The sequence below is a fragment of the Dermacentor andersoni genome, chromosome 10 (genome assembly GCF_023375885.2).
Source record: "Dermacentor andersoni chromosome 10, qqDerAnde1_hic_scaffold, whole genome shotgun sequence".
NCBI classification, from domain to species: Eukaryota; Metazoa; Arthropoda; class Arachnida; order Ixodida; family Ixodidae; genus Dermacentor; species Dermacentor andersoni.
Genome location: NC_092823.1, coordinates 139,702,954 through 139,725,451, shown reverse-complemented (window position 1 = coordinate 139,725,451; position 22,498 = coordinate 139,702,954). Strand labels below are relative to the sequence as shown.

At 47.1% G+C, this 22,498-nt stretch overlaps 1 protein-coding gene and 1 pseudogene across 1 annotated transcript in view; one reads left to right on the top strand and one right to left on the bottom strand.

Moving 5' to 3' along the window:
- LOC126545207 (aldehyde dehydrogenase, mitochondrial-like) overlaps positions 1-22,498 on the bottom strand; it is a 153,274-nt gene that overhangs the window by 60,162 nt on the left and 70,614 nt on the right. The window contains exons 6-7 of the mRNA XM_050192968.3: positions 17,120-17,362; positions 1,464-1,566 (exon numbers count right to left, since the gene is read on the bottom strand). Of these exons, the coding sequence (XP_050048925.2) occupies positions 1,464-1,566; positions 17,120-17,362 (346 nt within the window). The remainder of the gene's footprint in view (positions 1-1,463; positions 1,567-17,119; positions 17,363-22,498) is intronic.
- On the top strand, positions 19,200-21,506 carry LOC129388144 (uncharacterized; annotated as a pseudogene).

Here is a 22,498-nt window from a genome sequence, read left to right as displayed (position 1 = left end):
GTCCGCTCGACTTGCTTGCAAAGGGCATCGATTGAGCTTATTAGCGTAGGGTTTGCGCAGGTTAGAGTAGCTCCTGTTACGCAGTGTAGTGCAACAGTATAAGGCTTAAATAATAAAGAAATGTTCGTAAGTCAAAGGAATGGTTAAGATGAGATAACACACCTATTCTTTCTAGGTAGCCTCGCAGTCATCCGTCCAACAGAACGGCACATCTTTTTTTCCTTGTTAAGGTAGTCAAACGCCCAGTTTTAAGGGCATGCAGTCTTTAATAAATGCGCTGAGGTGATCTGCCAGCCTCCTAAACAGGTGTAGAGACTGGATATCGAAAGATTTCACGAACTTTGCAATGCAGGCCACAGGTTATTACTTTGTGTTCTTCGTAGTGTTATCCAGTACTCTACGAAAACACTGACTCGCCATCCCGGCCCTGCAAAAGTGCAAGCCGGTCCAAACAAGCTTTTCAAAACCACAACTACAACTGCTGAGGGGGGCATGCAATGCTTTATTGCTTTGGAGTAATGGCAGTAATGATAGTTTTAACAGCACGCCGCCGCCCATAGCGGGGCAGCAACAACATGGAAATCCATTGCTGGGCTGGTTATTTCACATACGAAAGGCTAAGGACGTCACTTCTCACGCTGCGGCAGCTTGCGCAACAGCCACATTCAACGGGAAACGCATGCGGGGAGCGCTTCGCATTGTTGCCAGAAGCCCCTTGTCATCAATTCTGTGGTTGGGATGTTGGTATTGTGCTTGTTCTTTATTGAAACGTATGCTGTTTTGCATGTTGTATGCGTGACTCCAAAGAATGTACGCACTGTTCGCTTCACTTTGCTGACTGGTTGAAGCCTCTGCCTTGCGGGGTTACTGCTCCTGGCCTGCACGGCCACCGGGATCGGCCCAAATTTTTAGAGTGGACGCGGAAACGAAAAATGCTGACCACCGAGAGGCTAACAGATTCGCTGTAAAAGAAGTTTTTCATGATGACGCTCGATATTGTAATACACGATATTATCACTTGCGCAGACATTGCCAAAACGGCTCATGTAATAATTCAGAACCTTATTCATCATTTTTCTGCAATCAGTTGGGACTAGCTGGGCGAATTGGTCGATTCGAAGAGGTTGTATTCGTGAATATCAAATGGAATTGTAAGAGCTTTCCGTGCACCATGACAACGTAATTCACCTCACGCCTGTTTCGTTAACGGTCAGTCTGCTTTAGATATACCTGTGAGCCTGCCTTATATCTTTAGGTATTATGCAGGATTTTTTTTTTTGCTACACAACACATAAGTGCGCATAACTGCACGTGTCGTAAGTCCATTCACTGGTAATTCCGTTCGGCGCACATATAACCTTTACATAAATGCTTCAAGATATGGTTGACCCAGACAGATACCATGCCAAACACGGGAGTGTAGGTAAGACCTTTAAAAATGTAGGCCTAAGCAAGGCACTCACAATCTGCGTCAGGGAAGATGATAAGGGGGCTTTTTCCACCCAACTCGAGCGAAACCTTCTTGAGGTTGGACTGACCAGAAGCCTGCAAGACCAGTCGGCCGACCTGGAAAACAAAGGGGGGGGGGGGGGGGGGGGTGACAACCAGTGATCAAACACACAGAGAGCACTGTAAGCGGCATTATCGATCTGTCGCTCCAAACGTCTGCAGCACAGCTTAAGACATTAGGTAAGGAGAAATCTGGGGCCTTAGCTGTTAAAGCCTAATGAATGCAGCGAAACAATTGAATAGTGTGGATGATGCCACCGGTATTTAGAAATGCTTATACGTGTTTGAAGAGATTTTTCAGGAGAGAAGTTGGTAAGAACGGCAGTTCGGTGTTGAATAAGCAGTCCACATGCTGCACCTGTTCGCACAAATCAAGCAAGCTTATTCATGAGCGTTTTAATCCAACACAAGGAGCGCATATTGAAAAGATTTTGTTAAAAAATTAAAACCGTTACGTAAGTGACACATTCCACACCTTTCATAAAACTGCGTTGCGTCTAGTGCCCATTGCAAACTAGATCACATATGTTCAGTGTTGTCTCTGAAAACGCTTCGGCCGCTGGGACCACATTCCGCTGGGGGCGGAATACACAAACGCTCGTGTAGTGCACTTTAGGTACTCGTTAAATAAAGCCAGTTGGCCAAAATTTATCCGCAGCACCCCGCTACGACTTGCCTCATAATCAGATCGTGGTTTTGGAACGAAAGAAACCCAAAATTATATTTTATTTCAAGATTAACGATTCCTCGCAGGACCACAAGAAGAGTGCTGTGCCCCGGTGTTGCATATTTGATTCTTTGCACTGCGTCCACACCGGCACACACAGCGAAGCACCAGTGTTCATGCGGGAAATAGCAACGCTATACCTCACTTGCCATCGCGAAAGCTGTAGGTGCGCTCTGCAATTAGAAATGACGGAAAGCTTGAAAGCCAGGACAGCCCCGTTACTCACTTAAGTACTCTTTGAAGCGAATAACGGCACACTTTGCTGCAAAATTTCCCAGTCATGACTTGTTCTCAAGCAGATGTTCGCAACAGGAAATGGTCATCAGGGCGACCACAGAGAATCGTATTTGCGAAAAGCTGTTAATGCCGCGATTATCGCCAATGGTGCCCAGCCATGTCCAGTTCACAATAAGAAATAATTATGACTCTAGCATTGTAGCAGTGATAAAATGACTACAAATGTTGGACGACATGCCGACAGTAGATGGAAAGGACGAACACCACGCAACTGGAGTCGATCCTGAGAGAAGGAGGAGGATGGAACTTTATTATTGCAGAAACCGTTGCGCGGTTAATTCTAGGGTAGTTCCCTCTGACAGGGCTTCACTGGTGATCGTGGCTCGCTGGGCCTGGTCGAGGGTCGCCAGTTGGCTTCCCAGGTCCAGTTCGGAGAGTCTCGCCTCCCAAGACGACGTAGTGAGTGTGTGTGCTGTGACTCGGGGCGAGATTGCGTCCAAGGCAGAAAGCTGGGCTAGTTGGTGTGTCATCATTAATCAAAGGACTAGCGCAAATAACAGGGACACAGACAGAGAAGACGACAGGACGAGCGCTCGTCATGTCGTCTTCTCTGTCTGTGTCCCTGTTATTTGCGCTAGTCTTTTGATTAATGGGATTGCGTTGCGCGGACGGTCGGTGCATTCGTGTGTTATGTGCGCGAGTGTCGCTGTATAGTTGCGTTGGTTGTGTGGGACATGTCCGGGACGTATATCTGTCTGGGAGATTGCGTGTAGGCGAGATAAGTGTGGGTAGTGCCCGTTTGCAGGCGGCGCCAGTGCCTTACCTGGAGTTTATTGATAACTTTGTGTAGGGGAGAGTATTGTGTTATTTCGAGACGTTGGTCCTGTAGTATTTGTTGACTTGTGGTTAATAACTCGTGGGTCGCTCGTCGGTTCGTCGGAGGCTGAAGAACGGTGTGGTCTGCCGCTCGGCTACTGAGACCTCGAGCTGCGCAGTTCACCTCTTCGTTGCCCCGCAGGCCTTCGTGCCTGGGGCACCAGACGATACCGTGGGTCCATTCTCGTGAGTGGCCCTGGATTCGAATGGCTGGTATAGGGAGTGTTCCATTCATGTATAAACGACACGCCGCTTGTGAGTCCGTAAGGACGTGGGCGGACCTTTCCTTGCTCTCGGTGTCGCGAAGTGCGAGAGCGATCGCTGCTGCTTCTGCTGCTGCGCTGCATGTGGCGCGGATGGAGGCAGAGGCTACCAGGTTCCCCTGATTGACGACGTCGATTGTGTGTTTGGGCCCACGATGTGGCGACGAGGGATACAGGCTAGCGTCCGTGTAGTATCTATCTGGATCTCTGAAACAGCGTTTATGCAATATGCGGGCACGCGCTGCTCTTCTCTCTTGATTGTGGGTGGGGTGCCTGTTCTTGGGGATAGGGTTTACTACAATGTTTTCTCTAATGTGGTTAGGCAGGAGTTGTGTTCCTTCTTTGCAGTACTGAGGTGTCAGCGAGTACCCTAGCCTTTGAAGAAGGTGCCTTTCCTGTTGTGTCTTGTTGAGACGCTCCCTCTGCGCTATGAGCGTGGCACTTGCTAGCTGCTCAAAGGTGTTCTATACCCCTAGCGCTAGTAATTTCTTTATGCTTGTGCTTGACGGTAGCTGTAAGGCCGTTTTGTACGCTGTTCTTATAAAAGTGTTCATGCGCTCTGTCTCGCTTTTGCACTTGACTTGATACAGGAGGGCGTACGTAGCACGGCTGATGAAGAGGGCTTCTCCCAGTCTTAAGGTTTCGTCCTCTGTGAAACCATCTTTGCTGCGCGTTACTCTGGCGAAGAGTGATGCGATGCTTCTTATAACGTAATTTAATTTCTCTGAGGCTACCTTTATGCCGTTGTTCTCCTGGACATGCATACCTAGTAAGCGTGCTGTCGGGACGCGCTTCATAGGTCGTCCGGTAATCTCGAGATGTATTGGCGGGGCTCAATGTTTCCTAGCTTGCTTGGGCCGGACTTGAAGGTACTCCGACTTGTGTAGGGCGCATCTCATTCCTGCTGTGGTTAGGTATGACTCGATGTGTCCGATAGCTGTGAGTAATGTGTTTTCTCTGTTGCCGTATGAACCCTTGGTTGCCCATAGGGTGATATCGTCGGCAAAGAAGACACATCCGAGTTTTGGGATGTTTTCCATTTGTACAGCAAGTTTTCTAAGTCCGATGTTGAAGACTAAAGGAGATATTACTGATCCTTGCGGAGTACCCTTCTGCGGTAGATCGAAGATGTCTGATTGTATGCCTGCTATGCCGATGTGGGCTTTGCGGTGATTAAGAAAAGCCACGGTATACTGATATACTCGCTCTCCACATCCTGTGGCGGCGAGGCCATCTAGGATGGTTTCGTGTGCTATATTATCAAAGGCTTTTTCCACGTCGAGGGCTAGGAGTATGTTGTCGTTGCTGCCCGGATGTGGATTGAGGATTTCTTCCTTGAGAACGAGGAAGACATCCTGTGCTGACATGCCTTTCCGGAATCCGTACATGCAATTGGGGTGTAGTCCATGTACCTCCATGTGTTGTTCTATTCGAGTGAGTACAATTCGTTCAAAAAGTTGGCCCAGGCAAGACGTGAGCGAGATCGGTCCTAATTGATCGAGCCACTTCCCCTCTAAAAGACTGACCGCAACTGCGCCATAGCATTTTCCCTTTCTCCTTTATATTTATTGACGCAAATAAATGGCGATTCCAGGAAGGCTAACACACACGAGTGAGCTAATGACAAAAATCGCAGGTGCACGAGTGATAAAAAGAATCGTCACTCTCAGAGGGCGGAGAGAAAAGCTTATCGAAAGGGATGGTGAGGTGAAGAGGTAGGCCGGAGGAGCTTGTCTCCGTCCTGCTACTCTACAACTTGCGAGATACAGAAAAAGTAAGGGAGGAAAATGAGGCTATGACGTATTACTACAGTAAGTGCTCGTGATCAGCTGAACGTACGGTACACGCACCGTGCAATTCATACATATGCACGCTACTCGCTCTTTTTTGTTTATTGAGGACTACTACTAAGTTATACCAAGTTCCAGGGCACTAGTGGCGGATCGCGCCCGCTACACGAGGCAGTCATAGCTAAAGCAGCAGCAAAGTGAACGAAGTAATTTTTTTGCCAGCTGCCATGGTTTAAGGCGACAACAACAACGACATTTTTTCGTCATGACAAGCACCGTCTCCAGAACATCGCTGAAAGCTGAAAGCACGGGTGCTTAAAGAAGCCTGTTAGGCCCAGGGGCGTAGCCAGGGGGGGGGGGGGGGGCTATCGGGGCTTCAGACCCCCCCCTCTCCGAAATTTTTCGTGCTCTCCATGCACCGCCGACCAAAACAACCCCCCCCAGCCGGAAATCATTCTGGATTTTGTCTACAATGTCTTTTCCCCGCTCAAAAAGGCATTTCAGCGTGCATATTAAGAACTCGGGCTGGATTTCGCGGCAACGCCCATGCACCAGGAGTCGTATAATGCATGGAGCCCCATCCGAGCACAAAGTTGCAAGGGCGTTTTGATGGCGAGCGGGCTCGCCGCGGTATCGCGCGGAGGCCGCGGAGACTACGGAGCGCATCGATTTCAATTCCGAAACTTTATGAGTATAAAGTTCTCCAACTTTTGATGCGAAATGAGCCTTTACATTTCCAAAGTGGTGCTTTACCTTTTCAATTCCGAAACTTTATGGGTATAAGGTTCTCCAACTTTTGATGCGAAACGAGCCTTTACATTTCCAAAGTCTTGCTTTAGATTTTCAATTCCGGAACTTTGTGGGTTTAATGTTGTCACAGACATTTCACATCAAAGAAGCATTGACTTTTCTAAAGTCGTACATCAGAACGTACAACGAGACAAGCCAAATCAACGCACTATCAGAGATGACGAAGCACGCAGCGAGCTACGATGAGACGAAGCGTTGTGGTGGTTCATTTGCCGTCATGTCACAGAAAAAAATTTCACAATTTCTTTCAGCGGTGCCAAATCATCCTCGTGAAGACACTATTTACCTAATTTATTTATTAATTTATTTATTTATTTGTAGCACCCTCAGGGCTTACATGAAGCATTACAGAGGGGAGGGGCTAATAGATACAGATAACTATACAAAAAAGAAAACACGATAATCAGACAACAGTACATATAGTCCAATGTGAAAATAACCAAAGTTCGAGCGACACATAAGCATACCATAAAAATACAGACACAATATTCCCAGATGGGTAATACAGACTAAATATAAATGCGTGGTATACATAAATAAAAGTCAGAGTGAGAAGATAAGCACATACTGATAGAGATAAATCATAATACAAAGTATACAGTTTGTAGATTAGGTAGGTAGTATATTGGAAATTATTTATAAACACTACTGCTCAGAAGAAAACAGAGCTATTCTACACGTGTAAATATATGAAAGTCAAGGTATACTAGATAACGTTAGTAAGTGCCTTACGGAAGTCGTCGGTGTTAGTAATGCAGACTAGTGGATCCGGTAGGTGATTCCATTCCTGGCATGTTTTTGGATGAAACGAGTTACCATAGGTAGACGTTCTGTAGGATGGGATGTTCACTTTGTGACTATGGACCAAGCGTGAAGAAGTAAAAGAGGCTGGTTTGATATAGCGTGATTTGAGCGTGGAAATTGAACGGTATATTTTACGGAACAAACAAAGTCGATCGATTTTTCTGCGATATGAGCGATGTTTTGAGCGATATATTGAGGGAAAGTTTCATGCTAGTTACGCTTGCTTTGCGCTGGTAATTGTTAAGAATAAAACGAACGAAACGATTCTGTACAGCTTCTATGGTGTTAATTAGTGTTAGTTGATGAGGGTCCCTACGTGGAAGGTTGACGTAATATTCACTGCTCCCAACAAGCTTATCAGCTTGTGTGCAAAAGAAGACCATGGAGTAAAACAAAGGATGCGTGCAAAAAAGAAAACAGCACAGAAAAGGCTACGTTAACTACAGGGCCTGTGTTATTTACCGAATTCCATTGCGCTGTGGAAAGAGTTATATCGGACAGACCAGCACCTGCATTAATGATAGGCTTAGGAAGCACTCCAATAAAGTTAAGAAGCCTTCGCCAGATAGCTTCCTTGCAATTCATTGTCATAAGTGTCGATGAGTTCCGCGATTTCAAGATATAGTTACTATCAGGAGAAGCAAATGCGAATTAACTCTTCTCATCATTGAAAGTGCTCGCATAGAAGAGTTTGGCAATGCTTGTGTTAGCCAACGGTCCATGTCACTATACAAGGAATTGGAATTCCTGCGCATGCGGTAAACACAATAGTTTCTGCCTAGTCTGCAAGTGAGTTGTACTATGGTTTGCTCTGTTACCTTGTCAGTAGACACGTGCTTAAAAGCGAGAAAAAGTGAGGGTACAAAAATGGCGTCCGTCCCGGGAATAAATTGTTGTTGGAAGTTAGCGCCTGTGTGTGTGTTTTCTCTTCTACGTCCTTCTGCTTTCTGCGCTACAGGAAAAACTTCAGAACATAGCTAGGCGTGAAGTCCTCGGCAGCAACGCCAGCCACCCACCGTGGAGCCCTACAAGGGGACGCTGCAGGGCCTGTAAAAACAGGTCCCGCAAACGCCAGTATGTTACCACTATAACCAAATATGACATAAAATAGGTTGGTTACTCACACAAAGTTAACCCTTGCTGCTTGGAAGATCGGAAGCAATGCACTGGTGAGTAGGAGAAAGGAAACATGCATAGTAAGAGAGAAAGACGAAGATTTGAGAAGAGAACAGGAAAAGGCAACTACCAATTTCCCCCAGGCTGGTCAGTCCGGCGGTGCCGCCTTCGTGAAGCGGAGGCCAAAGAGGTGTGTTGCCTCCGCCGAGGGGCCGTAAAGGTACAAACGCTCAGCATCGGCTCAACCCGGAGGATCCCTTTTTCCCCGGACACGTCTAAGCCACGCACGGTTAAGCGCGGGAGGGTCCGACCCCCATGTGCTTGGGCAAGGGGCGGTGCAACTCAGCGAACGCCTTCTTACGCAGACGCCCCTGCAGGGGCCGTCTACTTTAGCGTCCTGTGTCTCGCGCTGTTAGTATACAGAAACTTAAATCAATATGTTCCAGTACGTAGTGCAGCGTCGTAGCCCCATGGCAAACATGAAATAGGTTGTTAGGAGTACATTTGATTGTTTAATACAAAATGAAGCGCTAGAATTTCGTATTTGCAGTGACAGTCATAAAGTAGGAAGCTATCGGCCAATCTCATTGACATGCGTGTGCTTCTACCTGCTTCAGTACATTATCTTAAAGTGGCGATGAAACTAGATTACCAACAACCTATGCAATTGGAGCAGATGTTATGGTCCCTTCACTGGAAATTAAAGCAAGCATCCCAATCTCTTAAGCTAGACGTGTACTTAACCTGCATTAGATGAATGTTAGAGCAAGCTAATAGGAGCCATTCCAAACTAGATTAAGAGACCAGAATAAGAAGGTGCAAGGAAAGCCTCAAGGTACAATCTAATCTGGTATTTCCAAAGGGATTGCACCAGCAAAATGTTACGCCTGCTTCAATTGGCTGCATTAACCCAATTCTCAGAACAGGGAAGATTGATTTCGTTTCCTGGTGTTGTAAAGCTGCTTCAATGTCAATAGCATACAACATATTGTTCTGAGGGAAATTGTTAAGGATTGACAATATCTCGAAGGTTTTACATGAGCTTACCTCATGGACAAAAATGGATTAAGGCTGTTTATCTTTCCAAGTTTCGGAAACCAAACTTAGCGAAACTTTTAGGAGACCACATCAAAACTTTAAGGCATACACAATAGAAGTGTGCCCAAATACAAATACGGACTGAACACGCTTGTCTGTAGCGGTTGAGTGATCGCCTGTAGACTGCACCAGCGTCCGTCGCTGCTACCTCACGGTCTTACGATCGGCCTGCGGGAACTGGCAACATTCGGGGAAGCGACCGTCGAACCCATGACCAGCCCACTGCGGCGACTCGCTTTCTACGGACGACAGTGCGCCTCGTCAACAGCCGTACGGCGCCGGTATGTCTAGACGCGGTCGGCGGGCCAAGTACTGTTAGCGGATTCGAGGGAACTCCTGGAAGATGTTTTGCGGTGCAGTCTCATGGGCCCCAGGAGCTGTCACAGTTAATGGACAGACGCGGCGGCCACTGACTGCAGAGTCAACTCTGTGATCAAGAGGCGCCTGCTCGGGGCAGGACCCCTGTCTGCGAGAAACTCTCTCACCTCGGTGTGTTCAGTGAAACCTGTGCGGAAGTGTGTGAACCCTCCCCCTCAAAGGCGGGTCGGCTACGATGACTTTGGACGCTCCCATTGGTCGAAGGTTGAACGGCCGTTTTCCCTCACCTAGGAATCTAGGGAGGACAGAGTGTATTTAAACAGCCGTTGTCGGCTGATTCAGTGTGCATTCTTTTTCAGTCATGCTAGACTAATGAAATGTAACGTTCTCCACCCTTCATGTAGATATTGTAGCTAAATCCCCATCTTCCTCGTTCTCAATGAGAACAAGTCTCTCCCTTCAACAACGTCCTCAGCGTGGATGAGTTGGCGACGGCATGGCTCAGTTAGTCAGTTACCATCTATTTCATGCCCGACCCCAACCCTTACAACGTTAGCTACTACGCTGCACGTATGTTTCTCATATAGTCCATAGACCCGGGAAGTGGCATGGCCATGCGTGGTCTCATTGCTGTGTCGGCCTGTGCTTTGTTTTTTCGCGAAGATGGTGGCCAACTCGGGCGAAGTGCAATTCTGGTTGTACATGTATTTAGAATTCGTGTGTATGTTATTATACATATGGGTTTGTATCCAGTTCCAATTGTTATATTTGCATCAATGCAAGCATTTTAAAGAAATATGCTGCACCACAGTCATTTATTCAAATTTGTGTTGAAGTGTACAAAATATAGACACCTTGTAATGGTCAAGATAGCCAGCAACATCTGCAAAACATATGATGCACATCCAATGCACTTGTTGGAATCGACATGATGCGCAGGTTTCACGCAACGGTCAATTAGGTTCTATAAAACCAAGTGCAATTTGTACAATTGCCTTTAATTTGTTGCAACACGGATTCTTATGCAATGTTTCCGTATGCACCGCATAAGTCACAACTTTAATGTCATGCACTGTATACATAGCTCGGCGAACTCACTGAAACGTCCGCTCACTAAGACTTAGACCGACTCCTGAGGCTGAATTCGTAGCAAACTCGGCGGAGTTGGAGCGGACGAAGCTCGGCTGATTGAAGTTTTGGTGAATATGAATTATAGCAAGCTCGGCTGAGTAATATATTAGTGAATATGAGCCAGAGTAAGCTCGGCTGAGTAGAATTTGGGTGAATATGAATCAGAGCACCTTTAGGTCAATAGAAATTTGGTGAATAGGAGTCAGAGCGGGCTCGGGTGAGTAGAATTTTGAGGAGTCTGCACACACATGCCATTAAATAACACCATAGAATAAATCAGTGAGCAGCTGCATCTCACCATCTAACGAAAAGAAGGTTCAGATAGACAAATGTCATGCTTTATATATATTGCAAGTTGTATTATACTTATTTTATAGAGACAGTAATGACAGGATATGGTTATCAGTTTATGCAGTAATACATCTAATTGCAAACTCATTAGCAACTTTGCCTGAATCTTGTTGCGCACTGTCTATGCCTCAAGATACGTCTGCATGCTTTGTTAGCTGTGGACGTGCAAGAACAATCCGCACTTGAAAAGATGCTTTCATTCGCAGAGAGGGATGCAACCCGCTGACTTCACTGCGCGATTCTGATTTGCTTTAGTTTAATGTGTAATTTACTATTTATAGAAAGTCGCTGCAGTTTCACCCGAAAGGCGGAGCATGGATTGCGGTAGCTTCATAGCGGGCAGCTATACGAAGTAAAGATGGTATAATTTTATCAGCTGTATAAATTTGTAAGAATTCGCTTACTAAATGAACTAATAAGCATGGTGTCAGGCGCGCAGAAGTAACCATCAAGACATCTCATTGTATGACCGCGGAAAGTCGCTGTCAAAACGATGGAGTGGGGACGCACGTCAGCAGCAGCGAGCGAATTTATTTATCTATTTTTCAGATACTGTCAATCCCTGTGGGATTTTTACTGGTTGGGCATATATTATAAAATCACAAATAGTGATGAAAACAGGTTTACATAATTTCAACAATGATATTTGCTATCGACACCTAGCAGACATACACATATGGCAGGAAATAAAACATGAATGATACAGAGCATTTGGCAAAAAAGGGGTGAAATTGCATAGGCAATTACAATGCTTATACATATTTTATTTTATACAACGACGTGAGTGGTGTGTTATCTCCGGCTAGCATAATCTAATTATTGAGCAACAGTTTTTCTACAAGGGCAACAAATTTCGGCAACGATGTGTTAGTCGTTATGCAGGGGTCCAGGCTATTCCATTCTCTTATTTCAAGAGGAAAGAACGAATATCTAAAACAGTCTGTGCGAAATGCATATTCTTTAAGTGTTAGTGAATATTTATGGCGGGAAGGTCTGGTGCACACAGCACGAAGGTCTGTTGACCTATCTCGAAAATTTAACCCCAACTAAGCGGCGAAAACAGCGCACACAAAGCTATCAGTACTCGGTGCACACTGTCCCATCGCATATAGTTTTTAAGATAGGACGCCCACGCCATACGCAGCGGCAGCCGGAGTAGAAAGCCCCCCTGCTTTCCTCCTTCTGTACCTTGCGCGCGACGAAATACGGCGCGTCTCCTCGCCGCTTTCCTCATTCGCACGTGCGAGTTGAGGCGCGATTGTCGGCTCACCGTCGCACGCTTTCACTTGCACATGCACCATACGGCGCAACGCGACGATGTTATCCCCCTTGGACATTACACGGAACATCATGGTGACGGTGTCGGGAACGGCAGAAACACGCCTGGAGTGTCCATATAAATTCTATCGCAATAAAAACAAGGTGTGTTTCCGATTTCTACACTGTTTCATGTGTTTTATAGGAAGCTGAGAGACAGCAGCAAAGAAAGGCAGAGATGTTTACAGCGAAGAAGTTTCTTAGAATTCTGCAATATTGTCACGTGGTAGTGACGGTGAAGAAAGAAGCAGTACGGTGGAATACAAAACTAGCTTTTATTGGGCGAACCTGTGCCCACAAAACAGGCTACACTTATAGCACAACGAAAGCGGCGAACACAGTCGGCGATCGTCGAAAATCTGATTAGCGGGTCAAGCGCGTCGGCTTTTAAAGAACAGTCGTCGAATGTTCCAGACTAATCGTTCGGACCCGCGTGCCTTCCACAAAGTTCTACACCATTCGCGTCAGGTGATGAAATCAGATAACATAAGGTTCGGCGACAACAGACAGCGGATAGAAGCATTGATAACTTTCCAGAAACTTCGGATACATGCAGGCGCGTCCCACGCTGTGCGATTACATTTGTTAGGCGGCGAAACGTGGTTGCCCGATAAAGATAAGTACACGTGTCAATACCCCCCTCTTAAAAAGCATCGTCCCGATGCTACAAATATAAGAGAGTGAAACACAAAAGGACACTTATTAAACATAAGTAACAAAACAACGAAAAGAAACAAAGTCCAAAGGTCAGTTACGCGAAGCCCCAAAGTTCATTAACGCTGGTAGTACGGCTTGAGTCGCACAACGTGGACTATTTCAGGTCGTGAGCGGCGCCGCTGTGATAGCGAAATGCCGTCTGGCACGACCTCATAGTCCAGTGCGCCAATACGTCGGATGATCTTGTACGGTCCGAAATAGCGACGCAAAAGCTTCTCGCTCAGTCCTCGTCGGCGTATAGGGGTCCAAACCCAAACACGGTCACCGGGCTGGTACTCGACGAAGCGTCGTCGGAGGTTGTAGTGTCGGCTGTCGGTCCTCTGCTGGTTGTTGATCCGTAGGCGGGCGAGCTGTCGGGCTTCTTCGGCGCGCTGCAGATAGCTAGCTACGTCAACATTCTCTTCGTCAGTGACGTGGGGCAGCATGGCGTCGAGCGTCGTCGTCGGGTTCCTGCCGTAAACCAGCTTAAACGGCGTGATCTGTGTTGTTTCTTGCACCGCCGTGTTATAAGCGAAGGTTACATACGGCAGGACCGCGTCCCACGTCTTGTGCTCGACGTCGACGTACATTGCTAGCATGTCGGCGAGGGTCTTGTTCAGGCGCTCCGTGAGACCATTCGTCTGCGGATGGTAGGCAGTTGTCCTCCTGTGGCTTGTCTGGCTGTACTGCAGAATGGCTTGGGTGAGCTATGCTGTAAAAGCCGTTCCTCTGTCGGTGATGAGGACTTCTGGGGCACCATGTCGCAGCAGGATGTTCTCGACGAAGAATTTGTCACGTGGTAGTGACGGTGAAGAAAGAAGCAGTACGGTGGAATACAAAACTAGCTTTTATTGGGCGAACCTGTGCCCACAAAACAGGCTACACTTATAGCACAACGAAAGCGGCGAACACAGTCGGCGATCGTCGAAAATCTGATTAGCGGGTCAAGCGCGTCGGCTTTTAAAGAACAGTCGTCGAATGTTCCAGACTAATCGTTCGGACCCGCGTGCCTTCCACAAAGTTCTACACCATTCGCGTCAGGTGATGAAATCAGATAACATAAGGTTCGGCGACAACAGACAGCGGATAGAAGCATCGATAACTTTCCAGAAACTTCGGATACATGCAGGCGCGTCCCACGCTGTGCGATTACATTTGTTAGGCGGCGAAACGTGGTTGCCCGATAAAGATAAGTACACGTGTCAATATGTTAAGACCAATATAAAAAAAACGAAATTGACTGCACTGAAGTAAGCGCAACATGCAAGTACCTTTTAAAGTTAGGGTTAATGAAGTTGTAGTAAGAACCCGAAGTCGGCAAGACATTGAAGGGTTACATATTCCCGCGCAGGAAAAAATGGTACATAAAAAAACTGATAAAACGGTTCAAATGACGCTTATCGTCCATTAACGCTTTACAAAAAAAAAAAAAAAAATGATGGTGCCATTTATTCCTAGCCAAAGCGTTAAACACGCTATTGTGAAAAATTAATTATGATATATAGTTTGCACGTTCGCTTTGCAAGCTTGTTAAGCAGTTGTGTCTCGCAACAAGGAAATGCAACCCTGAAATGAGATTTTTCACCGGAAAAAATACGCGTGAAATCCAGCACCAATAGGCTACAAATACAACAGGCTACAACTATAATTATACTAAATTAGAATTCCACACTTACATGCAGTACAACAGAACCCGACAGACTCGGCACAAACCCGACAAAACAATTATAATGCCTCAGTGCAGAACCAACACATACAAGCTGTCCTTCTTTCCTAGAACGATAGCAGACTGGAACAAGTTACCCTACGATGTGGCCACCTTATCATAACCCGATGCATTTTTTTTCAGCAGCCAGTTCTAGCCAATAACCTTTGTGTGCTCAGTTCTTGGATTTGAATGTAACGCGTTTGCGTCTTGTTTTGTTTGTTCCTGATTTGCTTCGCAGTAACCTTACTGTGTGCCTATGTGGTTCTCTGTTGTAACTGTTACTGTTGTTAATTTTTGGTGGACCATTATTATGCAAAACGTCATGTACCCACTCCTGCCCTGGCTACCAAAAGGCGGCCGGCAGTATTGAATAAATAAAAAAATAAAATGGTCGCGCGTACAGCGCGACGGTGAAGCGTCGGGTATACTATGCTGGGACGTCACAACTCCTCAGCCAAGCGTCTGACCGTAGTTGCATATTCTTTAAATTGCTTCATCCGTAAAAGCATACTGCGCTACAATTGTTGCGGTTTCGTATATCGCGCGTAGCTTGTACGCAACAAACAATGAAATTGGCACGACATCTGAAGGTCACGTCTCCTTGTGAGGGACACCTCGTAGTATTTACAAGTCGTAGCACATGTGAATCACGGAAAGGCACGCAATCGTACGTACTATCAGCACGCGAAGTCAAGGCGAAGGAAAAAAGTTACAATGACGTTTCACTTCGTGAACGCGGTGACGCGCAAGCGTATAGGTGCTGTAGCACACACGACGCTTCCGGGCCTCGGTGCGTCTTGACGCCTGGGCTGTCTGCATCACAGTAAAGACAGGGCTTGTGCTGGCGCACCACACGGAGCAGCCGCCGGGGCAGAACGCCCCGTTGTAAACATTTACTTACTATGTAAATTACCTAGCATGGTGTCAGCGCGCACAGGCAAACAGCAAGTGTCTGCACTCGATGACCGCGGACAACCGCTGTCAAAACACTGGCATGAGTAATCGCGGCAGCAGCAGCGAGCGAAGTGACGTTCGTGCTGTCTATTAACGCAAACTGGCCGGTTAGAACACAGAGCACGCCAAGCTAAGAGCCGTGGGCCCACCTAGACTGCCCCCAAACCAGATCGCTTCCAAGATAAAGCGCGCGCAGCCGTGCGCGACCGAAGTACAACGCCCCCGCTCCAACCCCTCCCCCGGTGCCATGGTGCAATGCGCGCGACGGAATACGGCGCGCTTACTCCCCATGCGCACGCGAGATTGAGCTGCCATCGTCGGCTCACCGTCGCACGCTCTCAGTCGCGCACACAGCGTATGGCGCGTGTGGACGGCGTTACCACGAGACAAACCAACCACGTATACATCGCAAAGAAAACCAGTAACCAGAGGAAGTCAACCCAGCGCACATCATTCTGCCTTCCTCCTCCGTGACGCTTGGCCTTATTTCTCTATCTCCACTTTGTTCAGCGTTACCTACACTTTACTGTAAGTGGCGGTACTTTGCCGCGCGCTGAGCGGGCTCCTTCGTGCTATGCCCGGCGCGCAATTTTATTCACCTAGAGGCGCCTTCCTCGTTCGCTTGCTTGGTTGCTTCAGACAAGCACCGCCGATTTCAAGAGCTGGACAGTTGCGCTCGCGCGTAAAAGATGCGTCGCTCGATTATCAACGTAGCGTATCAACAAACGCATAAAAATCACAGAACCAAATCTGACCCACGAGTTTTCATCTGCCTAGTTCGCGTGTCTCTGCTGATAGTACGTACCGCTTGCGCAATCTACGGCTTCAGTCAATTAGTTGCAGTGCTCAAGGCTACTTGAGTCAACGTTTATAGATAAAAAAGGCACCTATAAATGTTGTGTTGAGCGACCGACGCCATTTCCTAAAGCAAACTACGAAATAGTTGTCGCTTGTTTCGGCGCAATTTCGACGAAAAATCGCAGCGATCGCTGCGATCAGTGCAACGTGCGACCAACCGGTTTGTACCTGATGGTCAACACCTGAAACCATGATTTCCAGCGCATACAACCGAAATCAGACTTCCGGTGCGATGAAAATCACATCATGCAAAAAAGGCTTTAAAGCTTCCTCTTAAGACCAGTGTATGCAACACGACGTGATATGCGTACAGCTCCTTGGCAGGAGCACTAGTGTATGGGCCCGCAACGCTTGTACCAGCAGCAGCAGCCAACGCTGGCTTAGCTTTCGCAGAGTCGATAGAGCAGAACGTGACGGTGTATCCACTTGGATTCATCGTTATTGCAGTCAAACGCACTGTGCTTCTCTAAAGGACAATACCAGGACAGCACGACAGCTCGAACGCTTCTCGCGTGTCCGTGAAATTGCTATCGCAATAAAAAGTCACCCAGCATACCTCCGTGGATCCGGTGAAGGCCACCTTGTCGACATCCGGGTGACTGGAAATGGCGGCGCCCGCTGTCTCTCCGTAGCCTGGAACCACGTTGACTACGCCCGGTGGAAAGCCGGCCTCGGCCACGTAGCTGGCCACCAGCAGCGCTGTGAGCGGAGTCTGCTCCGCAGGCTTCACTACCACGGTGTTGCCCATGGCCAATGCAGGGCCCAGCTTCCACGACAGCATTAAGAGGGGCACGTTCCACTGCCGCAAAGAAAGGCCACATTGGCTATTGTGGACAAAAGCCAAATGAGGTTGAGGGCAGTAAAAAAAAAATCCCAGGTGCCCTTAGCTATCGCCCAAGAAATTACAAGGGGAAAGCCCTGTAAAGCCTACTGTAATTCACCTTAATCCACCTTCACCCACGTTAACCCATGCTAAGCCACCTTAATACGCTTTAATTCCACTTATTAAACATTAATCCACCCTGCTGATCCGCTTTAGTCCTTCTTATTACACATTAACCCACCTTACTCGACCTTAATCCACCTTAATCCATTCGAAATGCAATCACTGATCAATGATCAATTAAATTTGCTAATCATTAATCATATCTTATGCACAACTGGACATGCTCTGGTTTCCTTCTGGCCTTCCTTGGGTTACATGATATTTTCTGTACCTCCCAGCGCGACCTTAAAACACAGATATAAAGCTTTCGCCTTAAAAACTGCACGAACGTGCTGCTGCCATTGCAGTCATTGGATCTCAAAAAATTTGCGTTTGAACGCAATGCAATGCCGCCGTGCCGCACATGTGCGAAGACGAAATGCTCCTATATTCACATTTAAGAGGAAGAAAGTTCCCAATAGGGTGAACATTTCTCACAAAAGAAACAAGAAAATTGGCTACGGATGTTGCGTTTCGTGCACCGCAATAGCTTCCTGCCATATTATTCGCGTATCGAACAATTCAACACTAACACCCCTGTCACACCGCAAATATTTTCCAGCGAATGATATTTGCCGAAAATGTAATTTTTTACATCGAAGCTGTCTATGTTTACCCTCCGGAAAAGTCGGCACGACGAACGGAAAACGCCTAGCGGCAAAGCCAACTTTCTCGCGAATGCTGTGTAGCTATTAAACTAATGTAGGTATCTTGGAAAAAATCATACTGAAATTGGCCGCTAAAACGACTCTATCACGCCGAGTTTTATTTACTTGTGATAGTTAGTACTTGTGATAGTTAGTTCACAGTGAAGTTGTAAACGTTGTAGAATTCCTGTCTGATGTCAATACATGGGCAGCTACGGAGGAAGTATGATTACATAAAACGGCTGTAACTCTTGTTCTATCGAAAGTATTCGAAAACAAATTATATGAAAATTAGCAGCTAAGACGACTGTAACATTACGCTGTTTCTTTTACTTTTCGCAGTTACGTAGTTCATAGTGATGTTGTAAATATAGTGGCATTCCCGTCTGCTCTCAATACATGGGTTTTTACGGGAGGGAGACTGACAGCCTCATGTTTGTCCACTAGAATAAAGGTGTAGTCCTTTTAAGTTTCATTCAGCTAATTAAGTAGGAAGTAGACTCTATCGCAAATTACAAAAAAAGCGTGTTATTTTTTTTGTGCGCTCCTTTGGACTGAACTCCGGTCAACGCATATCGTCGCTGGCGTCGAGGTTCGGCTTAGCGGCCACCTGCGTATAAACGGCGCTCTGTCGCAGCTGCGTCGAAAACACCCGCGTCTTTAGAGCGGCGTCGTAAAAGCCCTTCGGCGGTAGTTCTGTGTATGTATAACGTAGTGCATGACGTAGTGCACGCCTGATATTAGACAGTTTTAGTTTCACGTACGCCGAGACTTTACGCACGCAAACGTGAAAGCTCTACGTACCATACGCGCACTGCGCCTGAAACGCTTTTAGCTACACGCACGTGACGCACGCTAAAAGCGACCATTTGTCGCCATCTATCGCCACGTATAAACACTGCTGTAGCCATTGACATCCAAGACAAATCAAAGCCAAGCCAGTCGAGTTGGATTGGCGCGCAAAACACGTATACGTGTGTTCTTGTGCCGATCGGAGCTTCGCGATGCCTAGAAGTGCTTTATGCAACCGTTACCTGCTGTCAGAGTTGTGGTGGGATGAGATTGACGACCTCCTGATGACAAGAGCGGAGCGGGAGCTTTCGAAAGGTTCGCTGGACGACGTGGAATACTACTTCAGGCGCAAGAGGGAGTCGGAGCTGTTGCGCTACCGGTCGCATCGTGGACTGCTCGATATCGAGAGCATAGATCCCTTACTCTTCAAGCAGTAGTTTAGGTTCGAAAAAAAGGACTTCAATGACTTGTTTAGTGCACTTGTGCTACCGGAGACTGTAAAGAGTGCGCAAGACCGGGAGGCGTTGTGCATCACGCTACGACGCCTTGCTTACCCGAACAGGTGGTGCGATCTGGAAGACATATTTGGCAGGCACTCATCGGTGATGTCGAGTGTGGCATCACAGGTGATTTGCCACATCGCAAGCGAGTTTCAGCACTTGCTTAATGACTTCAACAACCACGACTGGCTGTCCCCTGCCCACCTTGGAGACTTTTCAAGTGTAAGTTAACTTTGTTCTTTTACTTTCGCGGCAGTGCTGCACGCAACCGCGAATAGCTGTTTTTAATGCCTCTCTCCGCAATGGCTATTTTTCTCCTCTCCTCACTGTAGGGTATCCCACCTCATCTTTTTTTAATTTTTGATGTGAGGACTAAAGTGTCAGTGGTAAATGGAAACTGGAAAGCTCGAAATGTAGAACCAATGCCGCGCAAACTGCCGTCGACATGTGTCGGAATAAAATGTAGAGAAAACAATAACCCCGACAAGCGACAATGTTGCAAGTACAGAAATTGATATGAGGCATCTATAGAGCAGTCACCTTTCATGCAGAAGTAGCCTCCCCTTCAAGACTTGATTTTCACCCCGAAATCTTGCTCTTCTGTATTTAGGCTGAGCATTTTACCTCGACAAGTCTCACATAAAGTAGGCATATCAAATATATGTAAACATTGCATGTTGGTGTGTATTTCAGGCTACATACCCTTACTACAGATTACGGACATATAAGTGTGTTGGGGGATGTCATCTAGGACATATGGCTTTATGTAAGGGAGCTACTTAAGGGAAACTAATAGTCCTATTTTCCATTTTAACTGAAACCTGTGTTTTGAGCTCGTTTCATTTTGTCATCCCGCAGCATCCACAACCGTGGCGCAGCACTGACCAACTGCTGGGCATTCATCGATGGTACGGCACGGCCTATATGCCGGCCCAAAAGAAACCAGCGTGACTACTTTTCTGGCCACAAGCGGATGCATATAGTGAAGTACCAGTCGGTGATGTGCCCAAATGGTATTGTATGCCAGCTTGATGGTCCATATCCTGGAAAGCGGCACGATGCAGGTAGGTTGTCTGGTGTCTTGTGTGAAAAAAAAAAAAAACTTCCATAGAGATGTGATTCAGATGCATAAACTTGAACATACTTATTGCACTGTGGACGAATATGGACAGTGCTTACTTCCATCACATTATAAATTTACGAACTACATGACTGCTTAGAAAGCAAAGCACGAACAGAAAAAGCTATAGTGCCAACCTTAGCCCTTTTGTCCTCATTTACACTTCGATGTGTCTGAAACGGTCTTCCACGTACATTTCAACACACTTTTTGGATGGCTTTGTTGAGTCTGCAGAAAATGTATAATGCATGCAAAGTAAATGTTCAGCTGATGTGCTAATTTTCATGCAACTGATGTTAATTTCGCCGTTATATGAGTCAATTGAACTCATTTTTTTATTGCAGGGATAATCCAATGCAGCGGCCTCTATGCCAAACTGGAGAAGCTGGTGGGGCCCCATCATTTCGTCATGTATGGTGATCCGGCCTACCCCTTGAAACCGCTGCTAATGAAGCCTTATGGCGGCTCTTCCTTGACGGCCACATAGCTGGCATTCAACTGCAGCATGAGTCGGGTTCGTCAGTTTGTTGAGTGGGGCTTTGGAAAGGTTGTTGCTGAATTTGCCTTTCTAGATTTTAAGAAGAACCAGAAATTGCTGCGCCAACAAGTGTCTCAGATGTATAAAGCTGCCACTATTCTAACTAACTGCCACACATGTAGATACGGCAGCCAGGTGTCGCAATACTTTGGACTTGATCCGCCTAGCCTACTTGAGTACCTGAAGCCAAACCATTGAAGTGCTCGTGCATGTATGTGCTCAGACTTTTACCATAATTACGCACACTTGTGCATTGTAAGTGCTATTTATTGGTTCACTTCTGAGATATTGCTGCATCGCGTTCGTCCTGTCCAAATCCTCCATTGACGCTCCTCACCAACACGAACCTAATTGAAGTAGACGTAGATGGTGTTCCGTTGACGGCGTTAATTGATACTGGAGCCCAAGTGCGCATAATGAGCGCCAACCAATGTCGTCGCCTCAAAAAAGTTCTTCCACCTGTAAATAGTTGCTCGTCTTACTGACTCGTCCTTCGCGTAACAATATTGTCACGAAAAGACAATGGACGATGTACCCGGCGTCGGCGAGGGAGGCAGTTGTACAAGATGGCGTGCAATAATTCAAGCCGGCGTCCTCAGCTTCTACCTCTTCTACTTCAGCGCCCGTCTCTTGAGCGCGTGCTCCAGTCCCAACTTCGTTTTTTCAGCGCTGGCTCGTGACACCTAGCGGCATTACTCCCCCGCCAAAAGAAAGGCATCGACCCGATGCTTACTAAACTAGAAGGAGGAAGTATGGAATTCGTATGATATCGGATTGGCGTCGCCTTAACGCGCGAAATACGGCTTGAGGCGAATAACATGCACTATCTCTGAGCGGTGCCGTCGACGCCGAGGCGACGCGGCACCGTCGGGAATGACTTCATTGTTCACTTCACTAACGCGGCGTATCACTTTGTAGGGTCCAAAGCATCTACTAAGGAGCTTCTCAGACAACCCCTGGCGACGGACTGGAGTCCACACCCAGACTTGGTCACCTGGCTGGTACTCGACGTGCCGATGTCGAAGGTTGTAGCGGCGTGCGTCTGTACTCTGCTGCTTCGCGATGTGTATGCGCGCGAGTTGACGAGCTTCTTCTGCGTGTTGAGTAAGTTGCTCGGCGTCGGCAGTAAGTGATGCGTCGGTGTCGTGCGGGAGCATAGCGTCTAGCGTGGTCTGGACCTCGCGCCCGTAGACAAGACGGAACGGTGTGAAGCGTGTGGTTTCCTGAATGGCGGTGTTGTACGCGAATGTAACGTACGGCAGGACTTGATCCCATGTTTTATGCTGGACGTCCACATACATAGACAGCATGTCATCAATGGTTTTGTTTAACCGTTCCGTCAGTCCGTTGGTC